Source organism: Engystomops pustulosus, chromosome 5 (assembly GCF_040894005.1).
Source record: "Engystomops pustulosus chromosome 5, aEngPut4.maternal, whole genome shotgun sequence".
Lineage (NCBI taxonomy): Eukaryota > Metazoa > Chordata > Amphibia > Anura > Leptodactylidae > Engystomops > Engystomops pustulosus.
Genome location: NC_092415.1, coordinates 21,276,842 through 21,294,728, shown reverse-complemented (window position 1 = coordinate 21,294,728; position 17,887 = coordinate 21,276,842). Strand labels below are relative to the sequence as shown.

The 17,887-nt window shown below is 42.0% G+C and overlaps 1 protein-coding gene across 6 annotated transcripts in view; it reads right to left on the bottom strand.

Moving 5' to 3' along the window:
- The window catches only part of CSMD3 (CUB and Sushi multiple domains 3), an 804,446-nt gene that overhangs the window by 372,358 nt on the left and 414,201 nt on the right, over window positions 1–17,887 (bottom strand). For all 6 annotated transcript variants that reach the window (XM_072151297.1, XM_072151299.1, XM_072151298.1 and 3 more), the window contains 2 exons: window positions 16,122–16,225; window positions 14,943–15,055 (listed from right to left, as the gene is read on the bottom strand). In XM_072151297.1, coding sequence (XP_072007398.1) covers window positions 14,943–15,055; window positions 16,122–16,225 — 217 coding nt within the window. The remainder of the gene's footprint in view (window positions 1–14,942; window positions 15,056–16,121; window positions 16,226–17,887) is intronic.

Sequence of the window (17,887 nt, the reverse complement as noted above, 5' to 3'; positions counted from 1 at the left end):
ATAAATTCTTTGAACGCGAGGGTCACGGGATAGGCAGCCTAGCATGAAATCTGCCATATGCGCCAGAGTACCAACGCGTAAGAATTCACTCCCCTCACTGGCCTGACTGTCCATTTCCTCCTCCTCCAACTCCTCCAACTCCTCTTCTTCTGCCCATACACGCTGAACAGTGAAGGACTCAACAATGGTCCCCTCTTGTGTCTCGCCAACATTCTCCTCCTCTTCCTCCTCATCCTCCTCCACCTCCACCTCCTCCGATATGCGCTGAGAAACAGACCTCAGGGTGCTTTGGCTATCAACAAGGGAATATTCTTCCCCCGTCTCTTGTGACGAGCGCAAAGCTTCCGACTTCATGCTGACCAGAGAGTTTTTCAACAGGCCAAGCAGCGGGATGGTGAGGCTGATGATGGCGGCATCGCCACTGACCATCTGTGTTGACTCCTCAAAGTTACTCAGCACCTGACAGATATCAGACATCCACGTCCACTCCTCATTGTAGACTTGAGGAAGCTGACTGACCTGACTACCAGTTCTGGTGGAAGTTGACATCTGGCAGTCTACAATCGCTCTGCGCTGCTGGTAAACTCTGGATAACATGGTCAGTGTTGAATTCCACCTCGTGGGCACGTCGCACAACAGTCGGTGAGCGGGCAGTTGGAGGCGGCGCTGCGCTGCCCTGAGAGTGGCAGCATCTGGGCTGGACTTCCTGAAATGCGCACAGATGCGGCGCACCTTCGTGAGCAAATCAGACAGATTGGGGTATGTCTTGAGGAAACGCTGCACTATCAGATTTAACACATGGGCCAGGCATGGCACATGTGTCAGTCTGCCGAGTTGCAGAGCCGCCACCAGGTTACGGCCGTTGTCACACACAACCATTCCCGGCTTGAGGTTCAGCGGTGCCAGCCACAGATCAGTCTGCGCCGTGATGCCCTGTAATAGCTCTTGGGCGGTGTGCCTTTTGTCGCCTAGGCTCAGCAGTTTGAGCACCGCCTGCTGTCGCTTAGCGACGGCACTGCTGCTGTGCCTAGAGCTACCGACTGATGGCGCCGTGCCCACGGATGGTAGTTCGGAGGAGGAGGTGGAGGAGGGGTGGGAGGAGGAGGAGGCATAGTAGGCCTGAAACACCTGGACCGAGGTAGGCCCCGCAATCCTCGGCGTCGGCAGTATATGAGCAGCCCCAGGGTCAGACTCGGTCCCAGCCTCCACCAAGTTAACCCAATGTGCCGTCAGCGATATATAGTGGCCCTGCCCGGCAGCACTCGTCCACGTGTCCGTGGTCAGGTGGACTTTGTCAGAAACGGCGTTGGTCAGGGCACGGATGATGTTGTCTGACACGTGCTGGTGCAGGGCTGGGACGGCACATCGGGAAAAGTAGTGGCGGCTGGGGACCGAATACCGAGGGGCGGCCGCCGCCATGAGGTTGCGAAAGGCCTCGGTCTCTACTAGCCTATAGGGCAGCATCTCCAGGCTAAGCAATCTGGAGATGTGCACATTAAGGGCTTGGGCGTGCGGGTGGGTTGCACTATATTTGCTTTTCCGCTCCAGCGTCTGGGGTATGGAGAGCTGAACGCTGGTGGATGCTGTGGAGGATCGTGGAGGCGACGATGGGGTTTTTGTGCCAGGGTCCTGGGCAGGGGGCTGACTATCAGCTGACACAGGGGAAGGAGCAGTGGTGTGCACGGCCGGAGGTGAACGGGCTTGTTGCCACTGAGTGGGGTGCTTAGCATTCATATGCCTGCGCATACTGGTGGTAGTTAAGCTAGTAGTGGTGGAACCCCTGCTGAGCCTGGTTTGGCAAATGTTGCACACCACAGTCCGTCGGTCATCCGGTGTTTCCTTAAAGAACCTCCACACTTCTGAAGATCTAGCCCTCGCCGCAAGAGCCCTCACCACGGGAGCTTCACTAGTTGACAGTGGCGCTGATGCACCAGCTCTGGCCCTGCCTCTCCGTCTGGCCCCACCACTGCCTCTTCCAACCTGTTCAGGTCGAGGACTCTCCTCCGTCTCAGAAGCACTGTGTTCACCCGGCCTCTCAACCCAGCTTGGGTCTGTCACCTCATCATCCTCCGATCCCTCAGTCTGCTCCCCCCTCGGACTTCCTGCCCTGACAACAACTTCCCCACTGTCTGACAACCGTGTCTCCTCATCGTCGGACACCTCTTTACACACTTCCACTACGTCAAGAAGGTCATCATCACCCACAGACTGTGACTGGTGGAAAACCTGGGCATCGGAAAATTGCTCAGCAGCAACCGGACAAGTGGTTTGTGACTGTGGGAAGGGTCCAGAAAACAGTTCCTCAGAGTATGCCGGTTCAAATGCCAAATTTTCCTGGGAGGGGGCAGACTGGGGGGGAGGAGGCTGAGGTGCAGGAGCTGGAGGAGTGCCGATTTCGGTGACATGGGTGGACTGCGTGGAAGACTGACTGGTGGTGGACAAATTGCTCGAAGCATTGTCAGCAATCCACGACATCACCTGTTCGCACTGTTCTGGCCTCAACAGTGCTCTACCACGAGTCCCAGTAACTTCAGACATGAACCTAGGGAGTGTAGCTCTGCGGCGTTCCCCTGCTCCCTCATCAGCAGGTGGTGTCTCACCCCGCCCAGGACCACGGCCTCTGACCCCTGCAGTAGTTGGACGCCCACGTCCCCGCCCTCGTCCTCTACCCCTAGCCCTCGGGTTAAACATTTTTAAAATGAGAGTTATAACTTTATTTTTTTTTTTACTTTTTTTTGTTTTTTTTTTGTGTTTTTTTTTTTTTTTTGTGTTTTTTGTTTTTTTTTGAGTTTTTAAAACCAAACAATGCTATCCTATTGCTATGGCTATTTTCTAGCCAAGTATCAAAGGAAGCACAGTACTATGCCAGATGAGATGACACTGAGTTATTGCCTAATAGAAATCCAACCCCTACTGAATTTTGCCACTTCGGCCTTTGCTATGGATATGTGCGCCACTAAGCGCAGAACACAGCGGTCGCAAGTCCCACTACAAATTGCTCAGAATTGGCAAGTACATGCACTGCAGAAACTACAGCCACCAGCAGATCAACCAGAAATCAAATATATAGAACGCTACTGTAGGCTTCAAGATCAAGAAGCTGTTTGTATTCTCCTATGGCTATTTTCTAGCCAAGTATCAAAGGAAGCACAGTACTATGCCGGATGAGATGACACTGAGTTATTGCCTAATAGAAATCCAACCCCTACTGAATTTTGCCACTTCGGCCTTTGCTATGGATATGTGCGCCACTAAGCGCAGAACACAGCGGTCGCAAGTCTCACTACAAATTGCTCAGAATTGGCAAGTACATGCACTGCAGAAACTACAGCCACCAGCAGATCAACCAGAAATCAAATATATAGAACGCTACTGTAGGCTTCAAGATCAAGAAGCTGTTTGTATTCTCCTATGGCTATTTTCTAGCCAAGTATCAAAGGAAGCACAGTACTATGCCGGATGAGATGACACTGAGTTATTGCCTAATAGAAATCCAACCCCTACTGAATTTTGCCACTTCGGCCTTTGCTATGGATATGTGCGCCACTAAGCGCAGAACACAGCGGTCGCAAGTCCCACTACAAATTGCTCAGAATTGGCAAGTACATGCACTGCAGAAACTACAGCCACCAGCAGATCAACCAGAAATCAAATATATAGAACGCTACTGTAGGCTTCAAGATCAAGAAGCTGTTTGTATTCTCCTATGGCTATTTTCTAGCCAAGTATCAAAGGAAGCACAGTACTATGCCGGATGAGATGACACTGAGTTATTGCCTAATAGAAATCCAACCCCTACTGAATTTTGCCACTTCGGCCTTTGCTATGGATATGTGCGCCACTAAGCGCAGAACACAGCGGTCGCAAGTCTCACTACAAATTGCTCAGAATTGGCAAGTACATGCACTGCAGAAACTACAGCCACCAGCAGATCAACCAGAAATCAAATATATAGAACGCTACTGTAGGCTTCAAGATCAAGAAGCTGTTTGTATTCTCCTATGGCTATTTTCTAGCCAAGTATCAAAGGAAGCACAGTACTATGCCGGATGAGATGACACTGAGTTATTGCCTAATAGAAATCCAACCCCTACTGAATTTTGCCACTTCGGCCTTTGCTATGGATATGTGCGCCACTAAGCGCAGAACACAGCGGTCGCAAGTCCCACTACAAATTGCTCAGAATTGGCAAGTACATGCACTGCAGAAACTACAGCCACCAGCAGATCAACCAGAAATCAAATATATAGAACGCTACTGTAGGCTTCAAGAAGCTGTTTGTATTCTCCTATGGCTATTTTCTAGCCAAGTATCAAAGGAAGCACAGTACTATGCCAGATGAGATGACACTGAGTTATTGCCTAATAGAAATCCAACCCCTACTGAATTTTGCCACTTCGGCCTTTGCTATGGATATGTGCGCCACTAAGCGCAGAACACAGCGGTCGCAAGTCTCACTACAAATTGCTCAGAATTGGCAAGTACATGCACTGCAGAAACTACAGCCACCAGCAGATCAACCAGAAATCAAATATATAGAACGCTACTGTAGGCTTCAAGAAGCTGTTTGTATTCTCCTATGGCTATTTTCTAGCCAAGTATCAAAGGAAGCACAGTACTATGCCAGATGAGATGACACTGAGTTATTGCCTAATAGAAATCCAACCCCTACTTAATTTTGCCACTTCAGCCTTTGCTATGGATATGTGCGCCACTAAGCGCAGAACACAGCGGTCGCAAGTCTCACTACAAATTGCTCAGAATTGGCAAGTACATGCACTGCAGAAACTACAGCCACCAGCAGATCAACCAGAAATCAAATATATAGAACGCTACTGTAGGCTTCAAGAAGCTGTTTGTATTCTCCTATGGCTATTTTCTAGCCAAGTATCAAAGGAAGCACAGTACTATGCCAGATGAGATGACACTGAGTTATTGCCTAATAGAAATCCAACCCCTACTGAATTTTGCCACTTCGGCCTTTGCTATGGATATGTGCGCCACTAAGCGCAGAACACAGCGGTCGCAAGTCTCACTACAAATTGCTCAGAATTGGCAAGTACATGCACTGCAGAAACTACAGCCACCAGCAGATCAACCAGAAATCAAATATATAGAACGCTACTGTAGGCTTCAAGAAGCTGTTTGTATTCTCCTATGGCTATTTTCTAGCCAAGTATCAAAGGAAGCACAGTACTATGCCAGATGAGATGACACTGAGTTATTGCCTAATAGAAATCCAACCCCTACTTAATTTTGCCACTTCAGCCTTTGCTATGGATATGTGCGCTACTAAGCGCAGAACACAGCGGTCGCAAGTCTCACTACAAATTGCTCAGAATTGGCAAGTACATGCACTGCAGAAACTACAGCCACCAGCAGATCAACCAGAAATCAAATATATAGAACGCTACTGTAGGCTTCAAGAAGCTGTTTGTATTCTCCTATGGCTATTTTCTAGCCAAGTATCAAAGGAAGCACAGTACTATGCCAGATGAGATGACACTGAGTTATTGCCTAATAGAAATCCAACCCCTACTGAATTTTGCCACTTCAGCCTTTGCTATGGATATGTGCGCCACTAAGCGCAGAACACAGCGGTCGCAAGTCTCACTACAAATTGCTCAGAATTGGCAAGTACATGCACTGCAGAAACTACAGCCACCAGCAGATCAACCAGAAATCAAATATATAGAACGCTACTGTAGGCTTCAAGAAGCTGTTTGTATTCTCCTATGGCTATTTTCTAGCCAAGTATCAAAGGAAGCACACTACTATGCCAGATGAGATGACACTGAGTTATTGCCTAATAGAAATCCAACCCCTACTGAATTTTCCCACTTCGGTCTTTGCTATGGATATGTGTGCCACTAAGAGCTAAACACAACGGTAGCAAGTCCCCCTGCTAATTCCTCACAAAATGGTAAAAGATGCAAATTAAAATAAAAAAAGTAGAACGTTATTGTAGCCCTAAGAAGGGCTGTTGGGTTCTTTGAGAATCACTCCTGCCTAACAGTAAGCTAATAGAACACCCTAACGCTTTCCCTGAGCAGCAGCAGCTCTCTCCCTAGCGGCATCCAGAGACAGAATGATCCGAGCAGCGCGGCCAGCGGCTAGTCTATCCCAGGGTCACCTGATCTGGCCAGCCAACCACTGCTATCGACGTGTAAGGGTACCACGTCATGCTGGGTGGAGTGCAGAGTCTCCTGGCTTGTGATTGGCTCTGTTTCTGGCCGCCAAAAAGCAAAACGGCGGGAGCTGCCATTTTCTCGAGCGGGCGAAGTATTCGTCCGAGTAACGAGCAGTTTCGAGTACCCTAATGCTCGACCGAGCATCAAGCTCGGACGAGCATGTTCGCTCATCTCTAATCACGATAAACCAAGGACACTTACTCATAGATCCAGGCACCGTGGCTGTGGTAATCTTCTTATATTTCTTTTCCATGGCCTGTTTTCTTCTAAAATCAACTTTTAAAATTATGCTAATGAGCCAGAAGGGCTCTGATGGGTGTTGCCAGAACCTCTTCATGCTCTCATTTCACAGCCTGTTACACTGTCTCTCCCTCTGCTCCCTCAGCACTTCCCCCTCCCTCTTTCTTCTGTATTCTCACACAGTTTGAACAGGAAGTGCCCCTACACTCCAAAGCCCCCCACCCCCCGAAAAGCCCAAGTGATTTATAAGCATCATTTTAAAAGTTGATTTTAGAAGGAAGGAGGCCCTGGAAAACAAATATAAGAAGATACCACAGTCCCAGTGCCTGGATCTATGAGTAATGTCCCTGGGTTATCATGATGGATTTTGATGGTGGATTTCCTTTAATTTGCATACTGTCTTCAGGAAGCTTTGCCCTATTTGCTGATTGAAGTCTCAGTAAGGATTAAAAATGCCACAGAGCTAAGAGACAGCAGACAATGTAGAGAATAATATGTAAAAATACTGAACATCAACTTTATTTACAAGCCCTAATGCAAGTCCTATACCATAGACATAAACTTTTATGCTGACTATCAATTATGTAAATGGCGGCACAGACTGTCTACGTTACTTATTTATAGGATGTTATAAGAAATCATTTATATTATTCTTATTACACACGGCTTGGCACACGCAATGCGCACCACTTAAAACAAATGGCTGATGCTCAAGGTCACCGCTGCTGGCACTCCTCCTACAATCCTCTAAGTGAAAGGGATAGAAGCAATCAGTTAATTATGTCAGCTCTTGTGCCTAGAAGAGATTCTCACATACTAGAATACTACTTCTACTAGCAGGGTCGGCTCCAGATCTCAGAAGCCCCCTGGGTGACAGAGCCTCAATGGGCCACTTTGCAGTGAACTCACCATTAAAAATTCAGAAACTAAAACTTGTTCTCGAAAATGTTCCCTAGTTAATCATCCCAAACTGCCCCCTCATGGTTATTTTATATACAGGCCCTTTTGATTATTTTATATAAAGCTCCCCTCGCCCCCTATGAATTTATTAGATACAGCCCCCTCACCCTCATGGATTCCTTATTTACAGCATTACATGGGCCCCGCAGCAGCTCTGAGCCCCGGGACTTGCCCAGGTATGCCCAGTGCTGACGCCAGCCCTGAATACTAGCTTTGAAGCCAGGCCTTTGGGGCCCATGAAGGAAACATGAGCTGCTCCATGCCAAACTTTTTAGGAAAAGAAAGAGAGGAAAATTTAAATAAAAATACCCTAGCTATAAAAGAAGAAATCATTCAGCTATATAATATATAAGGTCTAAATCGGCTCATGACTTGGCATCCTCGTGGATTTGTTATGCGCATTTTATTTGATTTTATGTGAGTAGATTTGAAAAATAAATTACTGAATTTTTGGAACTGTCTATGCTATGTCCGTATTTTTCTCTCTATATAGCGGGATATGCTACTAAGACAATCCTGTGGACTAAAAATATATATTTAAGCGCTTCCGTGTCTGGATGGTGCCTTATTTTCGTCGGAGGTGTTAATGGTTCAACAGGTCAAGGGACTCCATGGAAGAATATATATGAATTTGGGATAGGTGGGAGCGTGAATGCCCTTACCCACTGTGTTTACTATAGCTTTTGCCGGAAAACAGACAGGCTTGATCTGAAGTCTCCGTTCAGACCTAGTCAAACCAACCCTTAAGTAAATCTGGGGGTCGGTAAACCAGTAGTAGGAATTTTTAAGACTGGCGCACTAAGCACTAGTCTTAATACATTCCACCCATTTTATTTGTATTCTTCTGTTGATTTTATATGCCATAAATTTGTGTCTGGGGTGTATTTATTTATTTTTTAACAATTTTACAAAATTATACAATTTTAATGGTGCTTCTTGACAATCCTGGGGGCCTATGGTAAACACAATGGTGCCCTAGGAGGGAACAAATAATGAACTTTTACTGGGACCGCCAACTACCATGACAACCCAAAAAAGAGGTCTATCCTTCTAGAAATAACCAGGTGGAAATACTATCCTATAATTATTCTACATGTACCAAAGCAAATCGTGGAGTGAAGCAGATTATTTTAGGGCTTCATTATAACACGCTAAAGGGTAATTTATTTTTTAGATTCCTTGAAAATTGAGTCACAATGTGCCTAAATTAAGATGGAAATATATTCAGCCTGTACAGATGTTATGTAGCTAAAAACTATCTGTAATACTTTTCCTTAACAATCTGTCAAGTTCTACTTAAAAAATTTTATAAAAAAAACAACAAAACTTTTTGTATTAAGGGACCACCGTGTCACTGGAGAAGGTGCAAGATAATGAAAGGTGTTCCGAGCAATCACTTGTTTTGCATTCATCTGTGGCAGAGCAGTAGGAACATATTTAAGTAGCGCTTATAATCCGAAGAGCAACAGTAAAATTATATAACCACCCAAGTATGAAAGCATTGATATTGCGAGATAATTAACAATAGCGATATTCTTTGCAAGCATAATTAATTAATCATCAGAGATTAGGTATTGTTAGAAATGCAAGCTGCCTCATTAAATTTGTACTTAAAGCATCCAGATGTTTCTCCACATACATAATGGCATCCTAAAATTGGAATGTTCTGAAAACAAAAAAGGGGGGCATGGCCTGATGAAAATATGGAATTTTGGAAAAATAATTAAAATCTAACGCTCAATTCATTGTAAAGTAATAGGGGTTTGCAAAGGGTAACCTGAACCTCCAACTGTCCCCTGTTGCACCTACAATATGTTTTTATAATACTCAGGATAGGATAAGTGGCATGGGAGCCTTTGGTACACTGCCTTGGTCCAGATGTGACTGTAACCCCTAAACACCAAGCAAATAACACAGGCCTTGGACTAGCCCCTGTTCGGACAAAGTTATTTCAGCTACAGTTCTCTAAATCCTGATTTATGGTGGCATATAGCCCCCCTTAACTTATCCCTTATCCTGCAGGTAGAACCACCCTGAGGCAAAAGGCTCAACTCACCTCATAGTAGTTCTTCATCTGAACATGGCGATTTTGGTAGGAATGGCCAACTAATTGTAGGAACATATGGAAGTGTTTATTCTTACTCTACTCCAATGGTAGATCCTTTTGTCCTCAAGGGAGGTTAACCATTGACAGGTATCAGTGGCATAGTCCCTCTCGCACCATTAAAAACACACATGCTTAATCAGAGTGTGTATGTGGGTTGTGGATATAGCTGACAGCCAAATAAGCCAAGAGGTACAATGACCTGATAGTATCATTATAATGAATAAACTGTGATTTTATGGAATCTTATAAATACTGTAAATAGAAATAAGCTTATAATATAAGGACAGATTTATTGCAAGACCAAATTAATTTTAGAATAATGTAATAAAAAAATTTGAAATATTTCAATTGCTTTAGTATTGGGAACTTTGTAATACATCTTTGGGAAGTGCTTCGTTGACCACCTCTCAGGTTAATTTCCTCTTACCCCTTCCTGAAAAACTGTTTTCCACTAAGAACTTCAGAATTCCCCCTTGTTATCATGATGGACTAAAGCTCACAGAAGTATCAGGCTACCCAGGAGTCTATGGAGAGGGGAGGAGTGACCCTTAGCTGAGTATCAGCAGCTAGGTCTTCACTCCAGAACTAGTATTAGACTTTATGTACACACGAACACACTCAGGGACATTTATCATATGCCGATGCTCTGTGGACTTGTATACGAGGTTGGACCTGCCCCCTTGTCACAGCAGATACATCAGACGGCTCTGGGATTCTGATGTATCTGGTAGGCAGTTTTGCTGGCAGACAATTCTAAACTAGCTTCTGCTTGCCTTTGAATTGCGCTTTAGCTTGTGAACTTTCAGGCCTAAATGTTCACAGGCTTTAGTGAGAGCACCAGCCCACTCCGACAACCGGCTGAAGCCCCCTGCACACCCCTCTATGCCAACTTGGAGTAAAGATGACGTTAAGGGGGAAGTAATCACAATAAGGGGCCTAACTAAGGGGTATCAGCCATTGCAGTTGCTATGGGGCCCACAGTGTAAGTGGGCCTCGACATCTAACCTGACAAACTAAAGAGTGGAGGATGTGCACCATTATATACATATTGTGATGCACATTGTATATCATAATATGTATAGAACATTGAAATCTTCGACAATACACAGTACTCAGATAAGAAGTGTTTGGAAAGGGACTGCAGGACTAGGAGTCTCTTATCTCTAACTTCCTGCTGTCTACTTCCCCCTTGTGGACTGTAGATGCTGGGACAGATTTTTGCCCTCATCCCCCTTCAGACTAGAGGACTGCCCGGCAAAAGGGGCCACATTCATAAATCTGCTATGGGGCCCGGCCTCTTCTAGTTATGCCCTTGATCACAATTATGGTGCAGTCATTATTTCTACATCTCTTTTCTTGCAAAAAATACTGTTCTGTCCAATCTCTAGCCGTTTACAAATATTTAACTTGGAGGTAAAAAAAAGTTGTCACAGATGTCAGGATTAGCCATTTGACTCCATGTATTCACCTGGGGCACTGACACACAGGAGAATGGCTTAATTTGAGAGGCCTTGAGAGGTGACTGAAGTGGTGAGAAGCACATTACATCGAACTTGGCAAATGTTCAACTCCTATTGGCAGCTATGTTTCACTTTGTACGCAATTCCTCTGGGAACTCGAAAGCATCTACCAAGTACATCGCTACATGGAATGACACTTGACTTTGTTATTTTGACTCTTAACCCATAATATAAAAATATTTCCAAAGATGAGTAGCATGCTGCTCAATCCGTATATTTTTATTTGTCAGTATCTGGTGATCATCATATATCATTCAAAACATATATTGTTGTAAATGCATTAAATTATTCACTTTATTGTTACGAGGAAAAGGAAAAGGCGGGGTCGAATAGTTAGACGCGCTACATCCAAAGTGATATTATTAGTTTTATTAGAAAGTAGGACTACGCGTTTCAACACCGTAACGGCGTCTTCATCAGGTCAAACACTGTACAGTTACATTATACGAGACAAAAACAGAAACAGAAACATGACGTGTTATGGTTAGTAATAGGTGAGCTTAACAGGACACAAGATTTCGTAAAAACAAATCCTATATATGTCTAATTCTATACATGTCTATTTATATGTCTGTATATCTGTATACATGAATCATCTTTTTAACCATTGTTTTACTAAACCATTGTTTTTACGAAATCTTGTGTTCTGTTAAGCTCACCTATTACTAACCATAACACGTCATGTTTCTGTTTCTGTTTTTGTCTCGTATTATGTAACTGTAACTGTTGAACTCTTGGCTCAACACTAGTCTTCAGCTATATCCTACAGTTATCTGGGGTCTATTTAGAGTTTTGGTTGAACACATAGATCAAGTGCAAGTCCTTACAGAGATATGGTATAATGGAAAGGCATTCCAAGGCATCATCACTTCAAACACCCAGGGAAAACCCCTCTACAATTGATTGATCCAACCCAATTTGGGACTATTGTCAATGAATTGTGCCCCAACTCACTCCCAAAATCACTCCCAAAAATTTTATGACAATATATTTGATACATTTGCCTTCTAGAAAGAGAGAAGTGATCTCACAGTTTCACATTATTCCATTCAGATACTATGAAAAGAAATAGTAAACAAAAAGCCATTAATCTAATCTCAACATCTAATCTAAATCTAATCTCACAACTTTTCTAGCTAATAATTTATTCCTATATATTTTGATTTGTATTAGAACATTTCTGCACAGACTTATTCAAGGACACAGTTTGTACCCTTGTAATGGTTAAATTTCTCAGTGGCACACATTTATCATAGTTCAAGACTCTGTCAAAATCTAAAATACCAAACATGTTTATTTCTATAGCGTTTATGAAAATTATAATATTCATTCAATTCACAGGAGAGGTAGTCCACAGGTTATGTGCACTGACTGACAGCAACATAGACAATCGTTCAGGAGACATCTCTTGAATTTCAGTGTCAGTTCCTTCTGACCTTGGAACAAGTCATTTTGTCTATCTCTGTCCCGGCAACCAAAATGCCTAGTAAGCGTAATTGTGCAGGGAAAATGTGCCTGAAATATTCTGTGCTGAATAAGAGACAGAATGTTCTATACTCTAAAATTAGTAAATAACCACGGTTATAAAATTGAAACCATCTAAAAACTCTACAAGAGCTAGAAAATGATCAAAAAGCCTATTTCTAGCTGGTGACTACTTATGTGATAAATATAGCAGTGTCAAAATATATTTTTTACAAAGTATTTCTTAATTCCTGGGTCCCATTTATCTAATATATCACTCAGCATCCCCTGTAACACAAATACAAATAAATAATTAAGTTGTTCAAGTTTGCAGCCAACACCAGGGGGAGCTGAGGAGCTTACTGAATAAAATGTATACATTGGAGAACTTAAGCTCCACCTAGTGGTAACAACTGGCAGAAAGGAAGAAAGTATTACACAAAGAGGAGTGGGAATTATTAAATAGGGAAACTATGCTCTAAGAATTATGAAGACATATTACAAAATCAATCAGCTTTTAGTGGTCAACCTAAAAACAAGATAAAAGTACAATGTTAAACTCACTTTAAATTGGTTTCTTTTGGTAGATGAGGTGAACAGCAGCAGAGTTTCCTGAAGAAGACTTTTTATAAGAGATGAGGTAATCAATAAGCTCAACCAGCAGATTGGTTCCTGATCTGTCCACAATGGACCAATTACTTAGCAGAGATTGTGAATCACGGTCAATGAAGTTAAGTAAAAACTCTGCAAATTGATTACCCTTTTGTATTCTAAAGGTTAGTGAATCGGTAGATTGTTCGAATCAGCAACTCAAGGTGATCAATTCTCCACTTTTAGTGCTATGTGGAGAAAGAAAAAGTAGCAGGAACAAATAAACAAAAAATATAAGAGCCCTCAACAAGATTAATACATAGAATAGAGATAGTGGCATTAGAAAAAGGGAATGGGTAAAACTTTGAGTAGTGAAGAATTCTCAATTTCACCCACATACCGATACCAAAGGGGCTCAGTGGCCCCTCGGCTATAAAACACTTGCAAAGTCATGCAAATGCCATATACTACATGTAGTAGTAAATTTACTTGGAACCGTGGTGATGGAATTTTCTTCCATGGATCCCCTGAATCCAATTCCTCTATTTATTCACAGAAGATAGCCACTAACTCGTCATACTACCTCATGTACAGTGTGAAGCTAGAGTCCCAAACACCTCCCCTACTTTGAAATTGACCAGTGCTGATGACATATCATATGATGACCAGCATCATCAAGAAAGGAAAATGTCTGAGACGGCAAAAGTCTGAGATGTTTTACCCTATTTCATTGAAAAGAGGGAGATTCAGGAATGGTTTAAATTTTATTGAAAATAGTTGAATTATCTCCAAACTCCTGGAAGGAAAGGGGTGAATGCTCAGTTTATTGGGTTTTAACATTGGGACCTCCAGTGGTTAGGAAACTTGGGGTGTTCCAAGTTCCTCATGTAGATCATTCAGGAGCTGTATATTCTTGAGAGGCCTTTCATTCACATCTATGGGACCATCTGGTCTTCTAAAACCTCTTAAAGACCAAGCTCATTTGTGCTCTCATGACCAAGCCCTATTTTTCAAAACTGCCATATATCCCTTTATTCGGTAACAACAAGAATGCTTTAACTTACCCAATTGGTTTTGTTTTTTCATGACATGTTGTACTCAAATACGTCACTTGTACTTCAAGTGGGGAAATTTGGGTTGAAATATTTTGCATTTATTAATGAAATAAAGGTGAATTTGACAAAAATACCCGTCGGCCTAGCCTAAGGTCCCATAGTGACTGATCTAAACACCCATATGGGTGGTCACTATGCAGTTAATGTTGACACTCCGGGATCGGTGTAAACAAAAACAGTTATAAAAAAGAAGTTACAGAGCACCTGGGGTGATGTCCAGCAATCCGAGCTGTTAATTATTCATGCCTCTCATGGGATATATATCTCCCTCTCCCATGTTGGAGAGGGAGGTGATGTGTCTCGAGAGGCATGAATAATTAACAGCCCAGAGTACCAGAGATCACGCCCAATGCTCTGTAGCTGCGGTTAAAGCAATCCCAGTGTTTCAACGTTATAGGAGACCATTGTCCGGACCAAGGAGAGGACAGCTATAGTCAAGTATGTCTAGTTTAATTTTACTTAATAATAGTGGTAGATTTCCTTTAAAGATAAGATCTATAAGTGAATGCTAGAAGAGCAGCATGGAAATAACCCCAAGCTTTCCCATTCACTTTGGTGTAGAAGGTGTAGAAGCTAATTTTATGGTTTGTAAAAATGCAACTTCTAAGAGAAAGTTACAACTTTTTGTTTTTGTAACCATCTACTCACATTTAGTGTTGCATTGCGGCTAAACACCTTATAAAACATTAAAAACAAAAAAGTAACTTCCAAATTTTGTCATTCTCAGTCATCCATGAGATAATTTTAGTCTTACCTTTGTAGTTCACCTTAAATCCAATAGATCCAATGCTGTCATCAGTTTGTAGATGTAACCACATCTGATTCTTCATGCTCACAATTAAATCTGGAACAAAACTTCCCGATAACCTATGGTAAAATGAGAGGGTACGTCAAAAGTGTATAAATATGCAAAATAAATTATAATTTTGCAAACTTAAACCAGTGCGTAAAGTTGTTATGGTATTTCCTAGTTGACACATTGGGAAGAGATTTACCTTACTAAGAGCATCATAAGGGGGCAGGTCTACCACTAAAAAACAACAAAAAATATGGAATATTGTGTAAATTCTCATTCTCTTGAGAACGTCCACCTAATGTTTCTAGTGCTAGTGGATGCACATGCTCAGAAAAATGTTCCACCACCCAGTCTTGTTATAGAGTAATTCAGTCAAGAGACTATTGGGACAGGAAGAAACCTTTTTGCAGATGCCTTGTCCCAGATACGACACATTCAAAGTGGCTCTTTGTTGCCACACTGGATCAGGGAATTGAAAAGGGAATTTCAAAAACTGTAGTTTTTTGTGAATATGTAAAATTGTTTCATATTTTAATAGTCAACAACTTTGCAACAAATGTTGTTAATCCTGGTTCTTATGACAACCCAAAAGTTTTAAAATCCAATTGTCACAGAGACCACAACATTTTTGGCTGGGGTTACAATTATAAAATATACAGTTCCGACTTACATAAATATTCGACTTATCTTATACGTAACGTGGGGACTGCCTAATTTCAAACCATGTCTTAGCTCCCTATATCTCATAAGCCGGTTTAAAAATGAGCTTCTTATCATTCATGTGACCCCAAAACCATATGTATAGGTACTATGAGACAGAGGATAGGAGTGAAATACTTTACACTCCCCCGGCAGCCTCTAAACTTCACTCATCTCACACAAATTGAAGTGTTCTCTGCTCATTTTTGGGTAAATGGGTGAGATTTCACATAAAAGAGGGAATTCTAGAAAGGATATTTCGTCCTTTACTTGAAGGGGCTGGCAGGTTATTGGGGTAAAATCTGTTGACAGGTTCCCTTTAAGAACATAATGACTTGCCTAACTGAAAATTGAATACACTTTCATGTTGCAGGAAATGAAAGACAAGAAAAAAGTTAGGCTATATATATTTCAACCATAACTAGTATAGATACTCACTGGTGCAAAACTGTTTTTGGGTCACCAACTTCCCCTCCATCCCCGATGGTCAGAGTATCGTAGCCTATTTCAAGATCAAACTCTTCAAAATTTATTTGAATGACCTAGAAAATATATTTAAAATATATACGAAATAATCATAGTGTATTCCAGTTTCAAAATACATAACACTCTAACACACCACAAAATATTCAAAAATATTCAAAAATAAGGTAAAAATAATCTATCCCCTCTGTGAACAACTGACTGTGGACAAAATAGCTTTGCATTTTCATATTTTTATTTTGACCTATAGTATAAGTTGCAAAATTTCATGTTTCTTCTTTACCGCTGTGTTCAGCTCGTGAAATGTAAAATCTAAATAATGATCAGATGCAGCAGAACGAGGTGGCACCATGTGGTCAGAGCTCCACTGGCTCACTCCTTAATGGATTGTTAATATTGTTTAATGTACTTGTAATATCATAGTCGAAAGGAAAGCAAGAAAAAATATGACTTTATAAAAATGTTCACATCTTAGAACCGGAATAAAAAATATATTCTGTTACTCAGAAACCATTAAGTATTATTTATTTATCTTATTTTCTATTGTAAGTAATACCAATCGACCTATACGGATGATATTATTATTTTTGCGTCTAGACACCTAAGATGGCAGAAATTAGAACTTAATTATATGGTTTTTTTACTTCATCAACTTCTACCCGTGATGATTCTTGGGAATGGGTTGGGGGGCAATTCCAAAGCAGAGAAATCTTTCTCTAATTTCGAAATCCTTCACCTATACCTGAGGTACTAGTCAACACCATCTGGCGATCCATACAGGTCACAATTATTAATGCTACCAACTAGAGATCATAAGGATAGCTATAATTAAAACTCTTTGCCCCACCATCACCCACATTATATTTATTATGTCTTCTTATGTTGTAGAGGTACTTTAGGTTAAAGGTCCAGTAGGGAATGCCATCTCTGCTTTCCCATAGCTTGGGTTCCCATTTAGAGTTTATAAAACCAGGTTAGAAGCTTACAACTTTATGCCTCTTGTGGCAGAAATTGGGGGTAACAAACAATCATTGTTATTATTTTTAAAGACAAGAGCTTTTTTAAAACAGTGGAACCTTGATCAACAAAGATCGTCTGCAAGCTACATCTCAGATCTGAGTCTGGACTAATGTAGACTAATGTAGAGTTTATCTTCCAGTTTATTTCCATGTTGAATCCGTAACAAACGTTCTCCTATGCATTTGGCACCCATAGCAAAGTCAGATCAAAAAACGATACACGTAGTATTTTTTCATAAGTTTTTTGCATAGATCTTTCAAAATCTTTCAAAATCCCTTCCAAACTATAAGCAACAGATGTCTTGTCATCAGGATCACACTTTTTCACCCAATGAATCTAATAGACTTTTTAATACTTATTCCCAATCTGCTTTTGTAATTAACATTAGTGTTTCCACTCACTTTTAATTTTATATAAAAGTATACCTGGCTCCCAGCTCCCTAATCATCACTGTTATCTCCTCTCTGCTCTTTAACCTTTCTCCGTCCCCCCTCCCTTCTACAGACATGAGCTGACAGAGATTTGCTTAGAGTAGCATTGGATCAGCTAACTGCCACATGAGGGGGTGGGGGTAGAGGAGAGAGGGGTACGAAGGTAGAGAGAGAGCTAACAATGCATAGATAAGATAATGGTGATGATGACACAGAGACTGCAGCCTTACACAGACACCCCCTTGACCTGATCTACTTTGCTGGCAGGGA